At 34.9% G+C, this 15845-nt stretch overlaps 1 protein-coding gene across 1 annotated transcript in view; it reads right to left on the bottom strand.

Moving 5' to 3' along the window:
• Positions 1-15166, bottom strand: part of LOC148947882 (rho GTPase-activating protein 20-like) — an 83062-nt gene extending 67896 nt beyond the window's left edge. The window contains exon 1 of the mRNA XM_089095128.1: positions 14960-15166. Coding sequence (XP_088951254.1) covers positions 14960-15166 — 207 coding nt within the window. The remainder of the gene's footprint in view (positions 1-14959) is intronic.
• Between the last annotated feature and the right edge of the window lie 679 nt (positions 15167-15845).

The raw sequence follows: 15845 nt of genomic DNA, 5'->3' as shown, positions 1-15845 counted from the left end.
ATTTGGATTCTTCTTTTATTTAACAACAGCTAGTATTGTCGGAAACGCTATTTAGTTCTTGTAATTTTGATTTACTCTGTGGTTTACAAACTTATTGGAGTATGAGATGGGCATATCTGAGAAAGATTTAGATATCTTTAAGTATATGTTCTGACGAGAGAAGTATAACCATAATCTTATCTAGTCACAATTCTATACTCTGATTGCAGATCTGGTTACCTACGCTCTTGGCGGAGTGTAAGATTTTGTGGTGTTTGTAGCATTTTAACACTGTACACAAAAAGGTATGTTGGGCAGACGTCAGCATATTACATTCAAATAGGTCATGGTCAATTGTTTCATTATTCATATTACAATGCCTGCAAAGAGGGGACAGGGGAATTGAACCACTTGAATTAGGAAACTTATACAAGAATGCAAGAAAATTTAGTCCATTTGTTCCAGAACGAATTCTATGATAAATTTTAGAAAAATACTTATTGGGAAAGGGGGAAAGGATAGGATTATTCTTATTAAAATTAGTATCTGATAGTCTCCATCGGTAAATATCTCTAATGGGGATTGGTCTCCAACTAGGCTGGTCAATATTTATAGCATTTTTTGCTATTTCATCAACCTGATGATTACCGCTTATACCAGAATGGCTAGGAATATACTGAAAATAAGTTCTTATGCCACTTGAAGCAAGATTATCTATAATACTGAGACAATGATAAGTGTCAATGTCCAACTTATACTGTGGAGCTGAGGCCAGCAACTCAAGGCTTGATAAAGAGTCAGAATATACTATAATATTATTTGAATTAGCAATCAAAGGTCGGTTTTCCATAAGGTGTTCTAATGCCATGATTATGGCATTTAACTCAGCAGACATTATAGATAAATTATTATATAATCTCTCGCCCATTGCAATTTTCAGGTGAGGAAGGAAAGCACTACTTGCTACCTTCTCATTCATTTTTGACCCATCAACAAATATTTGGAAGTGGTTTTTATAAGTAATTGTATTAAGTTCAGCAAATTTTTTCTGGACAAAAGCAATGGGGGTTAAATCTTTATTCCACTTTGAGTAATCAGTATTTATTATGGGGATTGACCAGTTTCATGGAGGGGATTGGGGGAAAGTAGGTGCAATAGACTTTACGGGTACAGGGAACTTCTTCTGAATATTGGCATACTCATCTGCAATGCCTCAATACATTGCTGGATTTCTCAACCAATTATGTAGGGTGTGTGAGCTATTTGATTCAATTTTTGTAAGATGTTTTATCAAAAGAAATCTACGTCTCTCCCTTATTGTTGTTAATCCACTCTTCATGAGCAGAAAATTGGTGCTTGTGTGTTCCCTAAGACCGAATATGAGACGCATTATATTGTTTTGTATTGTTTCAATTTTTTGCATCTGGGCCTTTGCACATGCACCATAGACGATGAGCCCATAGTCAATATGGGGTCTTATGTGATTTATAAAACTGGAGTAAGGTTTTTTCTTTACATCCCCAGGGTGTGGAAAGAAGTCTTTAGTATAATTGTTTTTCTATAGCATTTTTTTATTGTGTTTGAAATGTGGAGGTGGAAATTAAGTTTTTGGTCAAGCATAAGACCTAGGTAATTAATATGATCATCTTCTGGAATAGTTGTTCCATTTAGAGTTAATCTTGCATTAACATGATTTCGCTTTCGGTGAAATTGGACTATTTTTGACTTGGTAGGTGCAATGGGTAGATCTGAATGTTGAGAGAATTTTTCAAATTGGAAAGGTGACTTTTGCAGTTTTGACTGTGCAATCTCCAAGGTATTGCCAGATGACCATGGCACCAGTTCATTAGCATATTGGAGATTCGTGTGGGGGAGGTTCATGCCCCAGAGATATAGGGCAAAGAGGAGGCAGCTGAGGACTGCTCCCTGAGGACGGCCTTTGGTTATTGTCTTTTAGAGTGAATAGGCTGAACCTACACAAACAATGAAATTTCGCAATTCTATGAAAGATTTTATAAAAGATACTAGCTTGGGGGGTATTCCAAGGTTTGCAAGTTTAATTAAAAGGATCTGGTGGTTCACATTTTCATATGCCCCTTCAAAATCTAGGAAAGCTGCAACTAGGACATTATTTTTTGAGAATGATTCATTTATTGCATTTGTTAACAATATGAAAGCATCTGTTGAGGAATGGTGTTTCCTGAAGCCAGTTTGAGTGTGAGGGATCATATTATTTTTTTCAACAGACCAAAGTAGTCGGTAATATATCATTTTCTCCGTTATTTTCCCCATCACAGGAGTAGTCATTATGGGCCTATAAGACTCAGGGTTATTTTTGGGTTTATTTTTTTTTAGGATTGGTAGGAGGGACGAACATTTCCAGATATTGGGGAACATAGATGAAGCCCAAGCATGATTATAACAATTTAGAAGTTCCTGTTTGCATGAAGGGGTGAGATTCTTTATCCATGTAGGGTGTATATTGTCATAGCTGCCGCTAGTCTTGGTCCTAATATGATGTATTACATTATTCATTTCCTGGATTGAAAATGGGCTGGTTATATGCTCGGATCCTGGGCGAGGTCGGTAACTTGGGTTCATAGGAATTGGGGGCATTTTGCTAGAATTATTTGATGTTAAATTATTAACAAAAAGAGAGGCAAATAGCTTAGCTTTTTCATTATCATTATAATAATGGGTATTATTATGTATAAGCTCATACAGGAGTGGGTTGGGGGAAGTCTTTTTCCCAAAGATGTGGCATATGACTTTATGTATAAATGGATCATGTGTTTCTCAGTAGAGATAATTTGCAAAATTGTTCCAGTAGTTATATTTAGCATGTATAATGATCCTTTTTAGATTAAATTCTGCTTGTAATTTTTTTAAATATGAACTAGGTGTTGTATTTAAGAATGTTCTCCTAGCTGCCTTTTTTGTTCTCCATTTATGTTGGCAATCATTTGTCCACCATGCTTTGGGAATATGTTTAGGGAAGGTTTTCCTGGGTGTGGTCATGGGGATAGCATGATTAGCTGCATTTATTTAGTAAAGATGCCAAAACTTCAGCATGTGTGTCAGCTGTTGCGTTTGAAATGCATTAATTTTGGGTGAAACTTGTAATTTCATTATTTAGCTTATTTTAAAATATAGGGCAATTTGCTTTATGGTTGATATATTTGGAGGTATGTGATAGGGTTTCAGCAGGTTGGTTTAGGGAGCAAAATATGGGAAAGTGGTCAGTACATAGACTATCAATTTTATATATATAAATTTTATTCAAAATATTTAATGACACAATTTGTAGGTCAATTGTAGAGAATCTGCCACTTTTGGTGTTGAAATATGTATTCAGGTTTGGAGGGGTAGCAACAGCTAATTCATTATTATTTGAAGTCATTCGTTCAATGAACTTACAAGCTTCATTTGCTGGTTTATTTCCCCACAAAATAATATGGGAATTAAAGTCTCTACAAGTAATGATATTTTTCAACATATTAGAATTATTTATATAGCTGAAGAAATACATGATAACTTTAATTTTGTCATTAGGGTCATAAAAGCTTATTACGTAAGCTTTTCTATATTCAGTCAAACACTGATAAGAATTGCATCAAAATCATTTACAAAATCTGGAAATTTGATGCCATAGAATTTTTTATTATTTTTAACTATTAAACCTACTCCACCTCCTTTTCTCTCTGATGATCTATTCTTTCTCAGGATAGTGCATCCCAGAGACTTAATTTGTTGATTTTGGGTTAAATGAGTTTCCTGGAAGCAAGCAATATTGATGGAATTATTATTCATAAAAGATATTTATTCATTTAACTTACGTTCAGTAAATGATCTTACGTTCCAATAGAGCATTCATATGGGTTATGTTGTTGATTTACTTTTGGTTTTATAGTGTATCAATGTTCAGCTTTTTTAATAGTAGAGCAAGATCTTTTTTTGATTGAATTATCACATGATTAGAGATGTGGATTTTTACCAATTTAGCAATGATTTTTGTTTTCTCTCGTTGTTGTATATTCATGGCCTGAACTGCATTTTAGTTTAGAATGAATAAGCATATATTTGGGGGTTTTCATGTTTGGTTTTACATCCAGTTTGTCAGCTAAGGTACTAATTTCTGGTAGAGTTTCTGGTTTGTTTCTCGTTGGGAGGGGGTGCCAGGCCGACCTCATCTCACTAGGCAAGGAGGCTTGTTGGCTTGGTGACTCTTTCTGATAGAGATGTGAGCTAGGGGGCTTAAAGGATGGAGTTTTGTAAGGAGTACTTGATGTATTGGGAGTGTTTGACTTGGGAGTTTTATTTAATTCAATATAGGTTTTTTTTTGGTGAGATTCGGCAGCATTTGCTTCCATATCTGCAAATGGGTATGGAATGGCCTTCTCTGTTACTATTTGGAGTGTTAGTGCTCTTTTCTTATACGCAGGGCATTGTGATGTATTGGTGGATTCATGTGGGCCTTTACAATTGATACATGTAGGCTGAGTGTTGTTGCAAGTTGTCAACTCTTTAGGATGGGAACAATTACTACAAGCTAGGAGAATTTCATTGCATTTATTTGTTGTGTGTCCCAGTTTCAGACACTTCTGACACTGGATAGGCTTTGGCTTCTATTCCTTGTGCGGTTTGATTTGCCCAAATAGGAATAACTTTCCTGGGATATTAATTTTTTCCTCCAGTGTAAATAAGAAGGATCTACTTGTTTTTAGGCCATTGGAGTTAGGTTTACCAAGTTGGGTAACATCTTCAACTGGGATTGTGTTTCCAGCCCTATCTGAAAGCCCTTCTTTTAACTCCTGAATGGGTATTTCTGGGGTAACATTATAAACTACTATTTTTGTTGGGGATTATTTTGGGTTCCATTTAGATGCATTAATTGGGGTATTCAGAAGGGATTTTAGATTAATTATTGTGTCTGCTGATTTCTGATCTTGGACAGCAATTAGCAGAGATCGATCACAGTAAATATTAAGAGAGAACATTGATTTTAGCAATTTGAAAATTGCAACTCTTATTGCAGTAACCTTTTTTAATTCAAAGGGGGTATTAGGAGAAATTTTAAGGTAAACTCCTAAGTTTTGGGAGGGAGGATCTTGGGCAGGGAGAGGGGAAATACTTTTGATTGGGGAGATTTTTTTCCTTTTTTTTTAGAGCTTCTAGAAAGGACCCCTTAAAACGTATTAGCATCATCTACAGTAACATTAATTCCTAAACTTATCATTGTCCTATTCTCAAAATTGAAGCAATCATTTGAGCTCTGATATAGTAAGTTGGCCAAGCCAATATGGGTATGCACTCCACTGGGCTTTAGGGTTGGAGGATGGGAGACTTTTTTTGGAGGACTTCTATGCATTGCCTATTGGAATAAGCTTTACTAAAACTAAAACAAGAAACAATATTACAATGATAACAGACCGTCTGCACTCTACTGTGGGAAAAACTTCACCATCCACAAAAGAAACACCACAGTAAGACCCTGAGGAGGATTTTGAGCACGATTGGTTTGGTACAACTACTGATAAATCGAGATAATCATTCACAAAAAAATTATTTTAGCTTTCTTAAAATGTTGCTGTTGCTGATTGCTTTACAGACCAATTCCAACTTACATCAAATACAGATAACTTGTTTCTTCTGTCAAAGGTGAAAACGCTCCAGTTTAAAAAAAATCACTGTTTTGTACCCTTTTCCGAAAAACTTCAAACTTCTAATCATATAGTTAGATCTTTTTTAGTGTCATTATATAAAGGCAGTGAGCCAAACACCTGCCTTAACTTTTAAGGATTATTTGCCTTAATTCCAGATTTCTAATTTAGTGATAGCTTGAGAAGTTATTCCAGAAAATTATTTTTGTTGGATTTTAGAAGAAGTTATTCTTGACTTGTTTAGTTTCATTTACTGATTTAGCCGAATTGAATTATTATATCCAGCAAGGCAAAGCGTAAAAACATGCATCCAGTTAAAGGCCATGATAGGTGTACTGCCTGTCCTACAGAATTGGATGAGGGGTCCTCTGCCATTGAGTGTGACAATTATGAGAAGTAGATTTGTGGCAATATTCTAAGACGATGCAATCACTTATCTGTTCAAAGTTATTTTTATCCTGTAAAATCAGCCCTCCCCCCACAGGCTGATCCAGGATTTTTTAGGGGGGGCTAAATAGGTTGATCCAAGAAACTTGCATTAGGAGCAAGTTCAATTAACGCAAACTTGCATTAAATAAATAAGCTACACTAATTCAGACTATTTTAGGGGGTGAGAGCCCCCTCCTCGCCCCTCCCCTGGATCCACCACTGCCTCCCACCTTTAGTGAAAGGAGGACCATAGCTTTAGCAAGCTATATTTACAAAGCTTGCTTCTATTATGTATAATTCCTTGAAATCTTCCCTGGAAGATCTCAAGATGTAGTTTGCCACCAAAAGTCGGTTGACCCAAACACTTTCCTGACTGTGAACTGACATCAAATGTGACATTTCTGCTCAGGTAAGTGACATTGTCAATAGGATATCACACATTGAAAATTCACTACAATCAGTGTGCTCTTTTTCAACCGTTCAGGACCTAATAGCTTCTACACTGTCTACTCAATTGTCTCAACTTCCTGTTGGTCAATAACTGAAACTGATGTTTGTCAGATAGAACATTCAGAGCATCAGTGTTTTTAGAAATATATAAATATTTTTACTTTTATAACTTTATTAAATCAAATAAAATTAACATTTTGACTACTAAACATCAGTATATGTATATTAAACTGACAATGCACATTCATTTGTATTTTTTCAGTAAAGTACAAATTATCTTGTGGCCTTGGGGAGACAAGGGATTATGAACCCTTGTCAAGTTAATTTCTGCTCGTTTTGAGTTTGACTTGGTTATTTATTGTTATTTCTGTTCGGTTTGGGTTTCATTTATTTATCAATGCTGATTTATGGTAGTTTCACGCATGATAGATTATTTTATTTTGTTTTTGCTTATTTTTGGTTTAATAGAGTTCTTTACTAATCTTTGAAAAACGTATTTTGTGGAAAAAGTTTTTTTTTATTAATTTCTGTTTGTTTTATATTGATATATTCTTTTCAGGGAAAAAAATAATTCTGTATATCTTTTCGTTTTTTTAAGACTTATAGTTTGGCCTGCTTTTTGTATGCTGGAGAAAAAATTTCAGCAATTTTTAACAACAAGCACCCTTTTAAAAATCTGGACACAAATAGTAGTGTTTAATTTAGTATCATACCTCCTCTAGTTGACCTGAAATAGACACATGATACCATTTGCAAAAAAAAAGTTAACTTTCTTTGATACCTTGGATACACTTATGCTATTTTGATTTGGTTAAATCTTAGGAGCAGAAGTAGCCCCAAAAGTTTGAACATTATACTACAGTTCTTCTTAGGATACTGCTAAGATTCCTTATTGGGAATTAGCATTAACCCAGTACATTTTTATTTAAGCTTAAGGCAATATTTAGTTTTTAAACATAATGGGCAAATGGTAGGGTGGGCGTGGGAAGGGGACTAGTTGCCCACCAATCATTTTGACTATTCTATTTTCAATCAAATGAGCCTTTTTAAAAGTTATTAAGACAAATCCTTTGATACAGTGCCCCCTGGTCAAAACAAAAAATAAAAAATAATACATTGTACCCACATTGATCTTTACTTGGGCAAAGGTACTGACGATTCAACAGTCCAATTTTGGAACCTTTGACGAAATTTTCATTAAAAACGGAACAACTCTGCTTAGCCGTGACGTGGAGCAACGTCTCATGAAGCCGTTTTTGTATTTCCATGATAGGAACCGTTGACAAAATATCCAGTACACCCAGATAAGAACAGAAAATTTAATTCAGTCAGTTTCCTGATTTTGACAAAAAAGGAGCTCTTGACAATTTTTCATGCATGTAATGTTAAACTGCTGTTACTTGGTTATTTATTGCAAAATAAAATTGGGATTAGCACCAATGCATCAAAATACATCTGATTTTATCAGAATTCTAGTCATATTAGCTTTTTACTGATAAAATTAAATTAGAATGGCAATAAATTTTACATTGTTGAAACTAGGTTCCTAGTTTTGGAAATTCTTCTTAATGTAGTGGAATACCAGGTGCATTAAAAATGTTCCATCAGTCAAATTCAAATGCAGATTATGGCTTCTATGAATTGATTTATTTCTTTTGGGAATATCTTGTAGTAACCTGGTCAAAATTTTTGACAGACAGCAACAGGCTTGGTCAAAATATAGGTGACTCTGTCAAAACTTCACTGAAAATATAAAACAAATGAGAAATAATTGATGTCAAAATTTCAGGTTCCACTGAGGAAAAAAGAGCTGTTGAATTTATGAATCAAATGGCATGAGAGGGGGGCTAGTAGCCCTCCAATCACTTCCAACTATTTAAAAGGGCACCAGCCCTTTCAATTTCAAATCAAATGAGCCCTTTTTGAAGTTTCTACTACAGCACTTTATATATAAACCTTTTATGCCCCAAGGCATAAATTACAACCCTGGACCTGAGGGCTGTGAGGGGGTTGTCATCCTCAGAGACATAATTTCCCGACCTTCCAACTACGTTGAACAAAATGGCTATCTAAAAATTTGTTTAGAAGTGTTTGGGGAAATCACAGGAGTGAAAAGGGGATTACTTGCCATCCAATCACTTTTGACTGTTGAAAAGGCACTAATCATTTGAATTTCTACTTGAATGATTCCTATTTGAAGTTTCTACAACAACACTTTCTATAAAAAAAAAACTTATATGCCCCCAGGGCATAAATTACAACCCTTGCCCCGAGGGCTGTGAGGGGAGTGTCTTCCTCAAGAAAATAATATTTTAAGTATGCAAAGTTCTTCTTGTGGCTCCCGCCATGGACAAGAAATTTGCAGCTTATTTAAAATTTTAAAATTGCAGACCCAACGGCAGCTATAATTGAACAAATTAAATGGTACAACAAGAAATTTTCTTCCTACCCTTGGTACTTTTTGCTAAGGCAGTAAATCGCTGTCCATTTAATTTTGTTTCCGCATCTCTTGTCATATTTAGTCTTTTTACTGTCTCTTGTCATATTTAGACTAGTTGATTGAGTCCATTGATTTTTAATTGAAGTTATCAAGTATTTTGCTGTAGGTTAGGTTAGTTGAATTGAAGTTATCAATCATACTGCTTATGTTTCTTCAGTACTTGGGAGTTTAAAAAGTAAAATTTCTTACGTACCTATGGTGCAGTGTATAATTGAGTTTTTGTTTCTTGTCTTTGTAATGTGTTTAATTATGTGTAATGTTTTGTAATTTGTTTTTTGTGTATGTTTTTTCTTTTTTAGTGATACTCCATCTTTTGTATCTTTTTTGACAGGTAATACTACTACTACTACTAACAACTCACCGCAGCACCAAGCTGCCTGAGGCCAACACAGCTACGCACGCTCCTCCTCCACCCCAATCTATTCAAAGCCTCCCTCTTTACACCCGCCCACAAAGTTCCAATTTCCTGTAAATCTTTCTTTATGACGTCCTCCCACCCCAGACGGGGACGACCAGCTTTCCGTTTAGCCCTAGATGGTTGGCCCAAAAGAACAATCTCGGCAATCTGTCATCCTTCATCCACACAACATGCCCTAACCACTTCAACCTTTCTTTCATTATAGACCTAGAAAGCGGTATTGAACCACATTTTTTGTATCGCCTATTGTTTGAAATACGGTCAGTCAGCCGGGTACCCAGAACAATCCTAAAGCAATTTCTCTGGAAAACATCTAGCAAATCTTCATCTGCTTTTTGGAGCGTCCATGCTTCAGAGCCATATTTGACCACTGTCATCACTGTAGCTTCTAATATTCTAATCTTGGTTTGCAGACATGTCTTCCTATTCTTCCAGACTTTTTTTAACTGTGGAAAAACACCCTGCGCCTTGGCTATTCTATTTTTAACATCTTCACTGCTCCCACCATCTTTACTAATAATACTACCAAGGTAAGTGAAGCTGCCCACCTGATCAATCTTTTCATTACCCAACGTCACCTTTTCATCTTCACTTATTCCTAGCCTTAGTGACTTATTCTTCCCAACATTAATTTTCAAACCAATACTAGCACCCTGAACTCGCAAAACCTCTAAAACTTAATTCATTTTGCTCACACTTTAATATAGGATGCTTAAATTATCAGCATAATCCAAGTCCAGGAGACTTTTTCCTCCCCATTTGATTCCGTGGTCTCCCATTGCCTTTCCTGTGCTCCTTAAGACAAAGTCTATCAAAACCTTCAATGTAAAGAGAGATAGAACACAACCCTGCTGAACTACTGATTTAATACAAAACCAGCTGCTAATCTCATTTCCTACTTTAACCAAAGCAGTGTTATTATTGTACATAGAATTTATCACTTAAATATCTTTTTCTGGTATACCATACAAGGATAAAACCTTTAATAAAGCTCCTCTATCAACAGAATCGAACGCTTGCTCATAATCTATAAAACTAAGGATCAAAGGTGTTTGAAAACTTAGGCACTTCTCAATTATTAATCTAAGAGTGAAAATTTGGTCAACACATCCTCTACCTTTTCTAAAACCGCACTGCTCTTCTCTTGAAACTTTGTCTACGGCATCTCTCAGTCTAAAAAGTATCATATTACTAAGCAATTTGCTACCTACAGAGACCAGACTAATGCGTCGATAATTACCACACTCACTTTTATCACCTTTCTTATAAAGTGGCTTAATTAAGGTTTTCCTAAAATCGTTAGCTACTTCCCCTTTTTCAAAAATCATATTCATAATCTTCAATAACTTATTTCTAACCTCTGAGCCACCATATTTAAGAAACTCATTTACTACCCTATCAGCACCTGGAGCCTTATTATTCTTTAATCCCTTTAATACTGTTGCTAATTCCTCCTCATAAAATAAATCTTCCTTCGCATCCAAGGTATCACAAACTTTTTGATTTTCCTCTATATCTTTTCCTGCAACTCTATCTTGGTTTAGCAAATTCACAAAATGTTTGGCCCATCTCTCTTTAGTTTTTTCCTTATCGCTAATTGCCACCCCATTCCTATCTTTAACGGGGACAAGTCCGGATTGACTACTACCTCTCAATTTGTTAACATGCCAGTACAATATTTTACTATTATGCCGTCTAGCTGCATTTGTAACTACGCCAAACAAAATGGCTATCTCAAAACTTTGATTGGACATGTTTGGAGAAATGGTGAGTGTAAAAAGGGCACAAACACTTCTAATTTCAAATCAAATGAGCACTTTTTGAAGCTTCTGTAACATTACTATCAATAAAAACCTTATATGTTCCCAGGGCATAACTTACAACCTTTGTCCCAAGGGCTCTGAGGGGGTTATCATCCTCAAAGTCCTAGTTTCTTAAATTTTTAACTGCATTGAACAAAACGGCTATCTAAATATTTTGATTTGATGTGTTGGGGGAAAACGTGAGACAGGGGTACTTACCCTCAAATCGCTTTTGAATATTAAAATAAGCAATAGCCCTTTGAATTTCCAATTGAATGAGCCCTTTTTCAAGTTTCAGTGACAAAGCTTTCAATAAATCCTTATATACCCCCAGGGCATAATTTACAACCCCTACCCTAAGGGCTTGGGGGAGTGTCATCCTCAAAAATATAATTGCCAGAACTTTCAACTACTTTGAACAAAATGGATCTCTCAAAATTTTGATTGTATGTGTTTGGATAAATGATGGATGTGGAAAGGGTGATAGTCGCCTTCCAATCATTTTCAACTATTAAAAAGGGCACTAGCCATTTCCATTTCCAATCAAATCAGCTTTTTTTGAACTTTCTATGACAAAACTTTCTGTAAAAAACCTTATATGCCCCCTTGGCATAACTCAAAACCCTTGCCCTGAGGACTGTGGCTGGGAGGTTGTCATCCTCAAAGACCTAATCTCCAGAACTTTTAACTACATTGAACAAAATGGCTATCTCAAAATTTTGATTGGATAAGTTTGGGAAAAAGGTAGGCATGAGAGGGGGTTATTTGCCCTTCAATCACTCTGACTGTTAAAAGGGCACTAGTCCTTTGAATTTCCAATCAAACAAACCTTTTTTGAAGTTTCTATGACAACACTTTCTATAAAAGCCTTATATGCCCCTAGGACACAACTTACAACCTTTGACAGCTGTGGGGGAGTGTCCTCAAAAACATAATTTCTTTGTGGAAATCAACTATGCTGAACAAAATGGCAATCTAAAATTTTTCATTGCATGTGTTTGGGGAAATGGTGGGCATGGAAGGGGTGTTAGTTGCCTTCCGATCACTTTTGTCTATTAAATAGGCCACAAGCCACTCCAATTTCCAATCAAATGAGCCCTTTTCACAGTTTCTACTACAACTCCTTTGATACAAAGTGCCCTGGTTGAAGACCAAGAAAAAAAATATATTGTGCCAAAATAGTTCTTTACTTAGGCAGTGCTATTGTGCTGCCTATGATCAGAAAGCTGCTCAGTAAGTATTTAGAAATTTACCTTAAAACAGAAGGATATTGGAGAGTTGTCAAAGTCACACCTTAGAGAAAAGGTATTTAGGGGGTGACTTTGACAGTTATCAAAATGAAATGCAGAAGGTCCTAAAAAAAATATAAGGTGTGCTATTCAAACAAGTCCAGTTTCCAAAGAGCATTTTAAGACCCTAATTTTTCAACTATGGGATGAGATGGGGGACATATTTGTTCAGTATTTCTCATAAATAAAAAGATAATGACATTGCAAAAATACCTAGGGTAATCTCAACTACAAGCAATGCTGGGAAAACTTTTGGACAAGTAGTTACAGAGATGCTTTTTATTGTGCATATGCACTATGTGAAAGATGATATTACTCCATAGCATTGGTTCCAAAGATTGAAATTTACACCAGAAAAAAGTACCTTGTTTGAAGATGTTGTAAATGCCACAGCCAAGAGGAGTGAAAAAAGAGAGGGAAGCAGACAACAGGTATATACAGGGGTGGGGGTAAAATTCATTTCCAACAAAAATGATTATTATATTTGGAAAGAGCATAAAAGAAGGCATCAAGTAGTATAGGGTAAAGGTACCAATGTTTTGACAGTTTTTGTAAAAAAAAAACAATTTTTCTACTCCAGAAGTCTTAATTTAAAAACTTTTGGTTCAAAAAGTGTTTCAGTATGTAGGAAAAACATCTAGGAATCTAATTGCTTGATGAGAACTTTGAAGTTTTATCTGAAAAGGGTGCAAAGCTCCAATTTTCCAAAATTAGAGCATTTTCACCAACAAATTCAACACAACAAAAGAGTTATCTGTTTTCAACTCAAGTAAGAACCCAATTTGACACATGTTGAAATACTTGGTTGATACTTTTGGGCGGAACCTGGTGTATTCAACACATTTCAAAATACTTGGGGAATACCCATGGGCTGAACCTGGTGTATTTGACATGAATATTCTTGTTTCTTTGTTTTTCTTCAACTTCATTTAATGTATAAAAGTATAAAACTATGCAAAAAGTAGAAGTAATATAACTAACAAAATTGTTTCAAGTATGTAGTCTTTGGTACAACAAAATTGGTAAAACCAATTTTAATATACATTATTAAACACAAATAGCATTTAGTATAACAAAATTGTTTCACTAGCATTTTGGAAAGGATAGGGTCTAGGAAAACAGAAGTTGATTTCAAGAAATCTAAGAAATTTATTGTCATTATATTTGATTTAGTGGATTTAGTTACTTTCATTTGCAGATTCTTAGTTTTGTCCAAAACATAGCTTAGGAATTTTTTTTTTTTTTGGGGGGGGGGTCACTTTTGATATTTCCTATGACATGGTTTTAGGCATTTACCCCCTCCCTCCCCCTAAAATAAGATTTTCAAAATTTGATTTTCAGTGATATGTACTTAAAAAAGGAAAAAATGACTTCCATGTGAACCTCTACAATTTTTGGCAGTAGTGAGCACCCATAAATTCAAGAGCTTCATTTTTGTCAGTAGACCCTGGAATTTCAATTTCAAAAATTTCTCATTTGTTTTACATGTTCAGTGAAGTTTTTGACAGAGTCACCTATATTTTGACAGGGCCTGTTGCTTTCTGTCAAAAATTTCAACAAGGTTACTGCAAGATATTTGCAAAAGAAATATATCAATTCATAAAAGCCTATTATCTATGTTTAAATTTGACAGAAGGAACATTTTTAGTGCCTGGTATTCCACTAGCATACATCAAAAAAGAATTTTTGACACTTGGAACCTACTTTTGACAATGTAAAGTGTTGCAATTCTAATTTAACTTTATCACAAAAAAGCTAATGTGACAAGAATTCAGATAAAATCAGATGTATCTTAATTTTTTTATAATAAATAACCAAGTAACAGCAGTTCCAACATTACATACATGAAATATTGTCAGGAGTGCCTTTTTTGTTGACAATGGGAAACTGACTGAATTAAATGTTCTTTTCTTATCTGGGTGTACTGGATATTGTGTCAACCTTTCCTATTGTTGAAATACAAAAACAGCTTCAAGAGATGGCACTCCAAGTCATGGCTAAGCAGAGTTATTCTGTTTTGAAGAAAAATTTTTACAGGGGTTCCAAAATTGCACAATCAAATCATTGGTACCTTTACATTATTTACTTTATTTGTAAGTCAATAATATGAATAACAAAAATTTACCAGGAAAAGAGTTTGAATTGAAAATAAAGTATTTTGTAGGTTAGGGTTATAGCCTAACTTCTTTGTGTGGTACAAAAATGCATTACCTTTACAGCCCCTTTAAAGGCTAAAGATGCTACTGGGCTAGCCCCTGAAGCAATTCTTTAATTATGAAAGAGCATTAAAAAAGGCATCAAATGACGTTTATATTTTCATCTTGGCTAAATCATATGGCCTAGGCCAACTAGCCTACAAATTTACCATACTAAATATCTGGAGTGTATAAGTATGTAGGCTATGCACAAGAATGTTTAGGTAGCTTACTTACATCTGGACAATGAATAACATAGCAGTTGTATTTGTATTCCCTACTTCTTGAGGAAATCGGGAAATCAAATTCTTTTTGAAGCTGACGATCGATGCCGCATTGCTCATAAAATTTAGTGGAGACTTTATTTCTCAAGTCAAATAATTTCCTATATTTTGAATTAGTAGAGTTATTAAAATAATTGTATTCTATTTCCCTAAGCACCATGTTAAAGGTCTTCTTCTTCTTCTATTTCAGCATCAGGGTTGCCAAAACTTTTAGGGACAAAAATGTCCAAATCAACCAAAAAAGGACACTTTTAGTGTCCTTCTAGAAAATTAGCCAAAATACAGGGTTGCCACTACGAATTTTCAAAACTTGTAAAAAAAGGGCCAAAAAACCTGTGAACTTCGTCCTTCTTAGTTTTTCTACCTGAATGAGTTCTGGAGGTATTTCCAGCTTTGACATTAACACAACCTATAAATTAATTTTAGCGCTAGTTCAATTCGAAGAGAAAAAAAAAACATCATGAGAATGTCAACAGAGCGAAATTTTATATCGATTATCGATACCGCTACCTATCCTAGTCGAAAAGTAAAAAACCAATCATAGAGATTCATTTTCACTTCGGCATTTTCATAAGTTATGCGAAAAAAAATGCGAGTTGTTGATCTTCGGTAGCTATTAAGGATCTTTGGGTGCGACAAGGTCCGAACGGCTGCAGCAACAAAATGTCTATTTTGACCTACAAAGTTTTAATGTTAAACAAAAGACGTCGATCACCTTAACCACTCAGCTAACTGGTTGGTCAAGTGGTTAAAATAATTTAAATAATGCTCCATCTTTATGTTCATAAAAAAATGCTCAATCATAATAAAATAATAAAATAACATAGAATAATGCTCTA

This window comes from Artemia sp. Qi Xiang Cuo, chromosome 10 (genome assembly GCF_049724085.1).
Source record: "Artemia sp. Qi Xiang Cuo chromosome 10, ASM4972408v1, whole genome shotgun sequence".
NCBI classification, from domain to species: domain Eukaryota; kingdom Metazoa; phylum Arthropoda; class Branchiopoda; order Anostraca; family Artemiidae; genus Artemia; species Artemia sp. Qi Xiang Cuo.
This window is presented reverse-complemented; position numbering and strand designations above follow the sequence as displayed.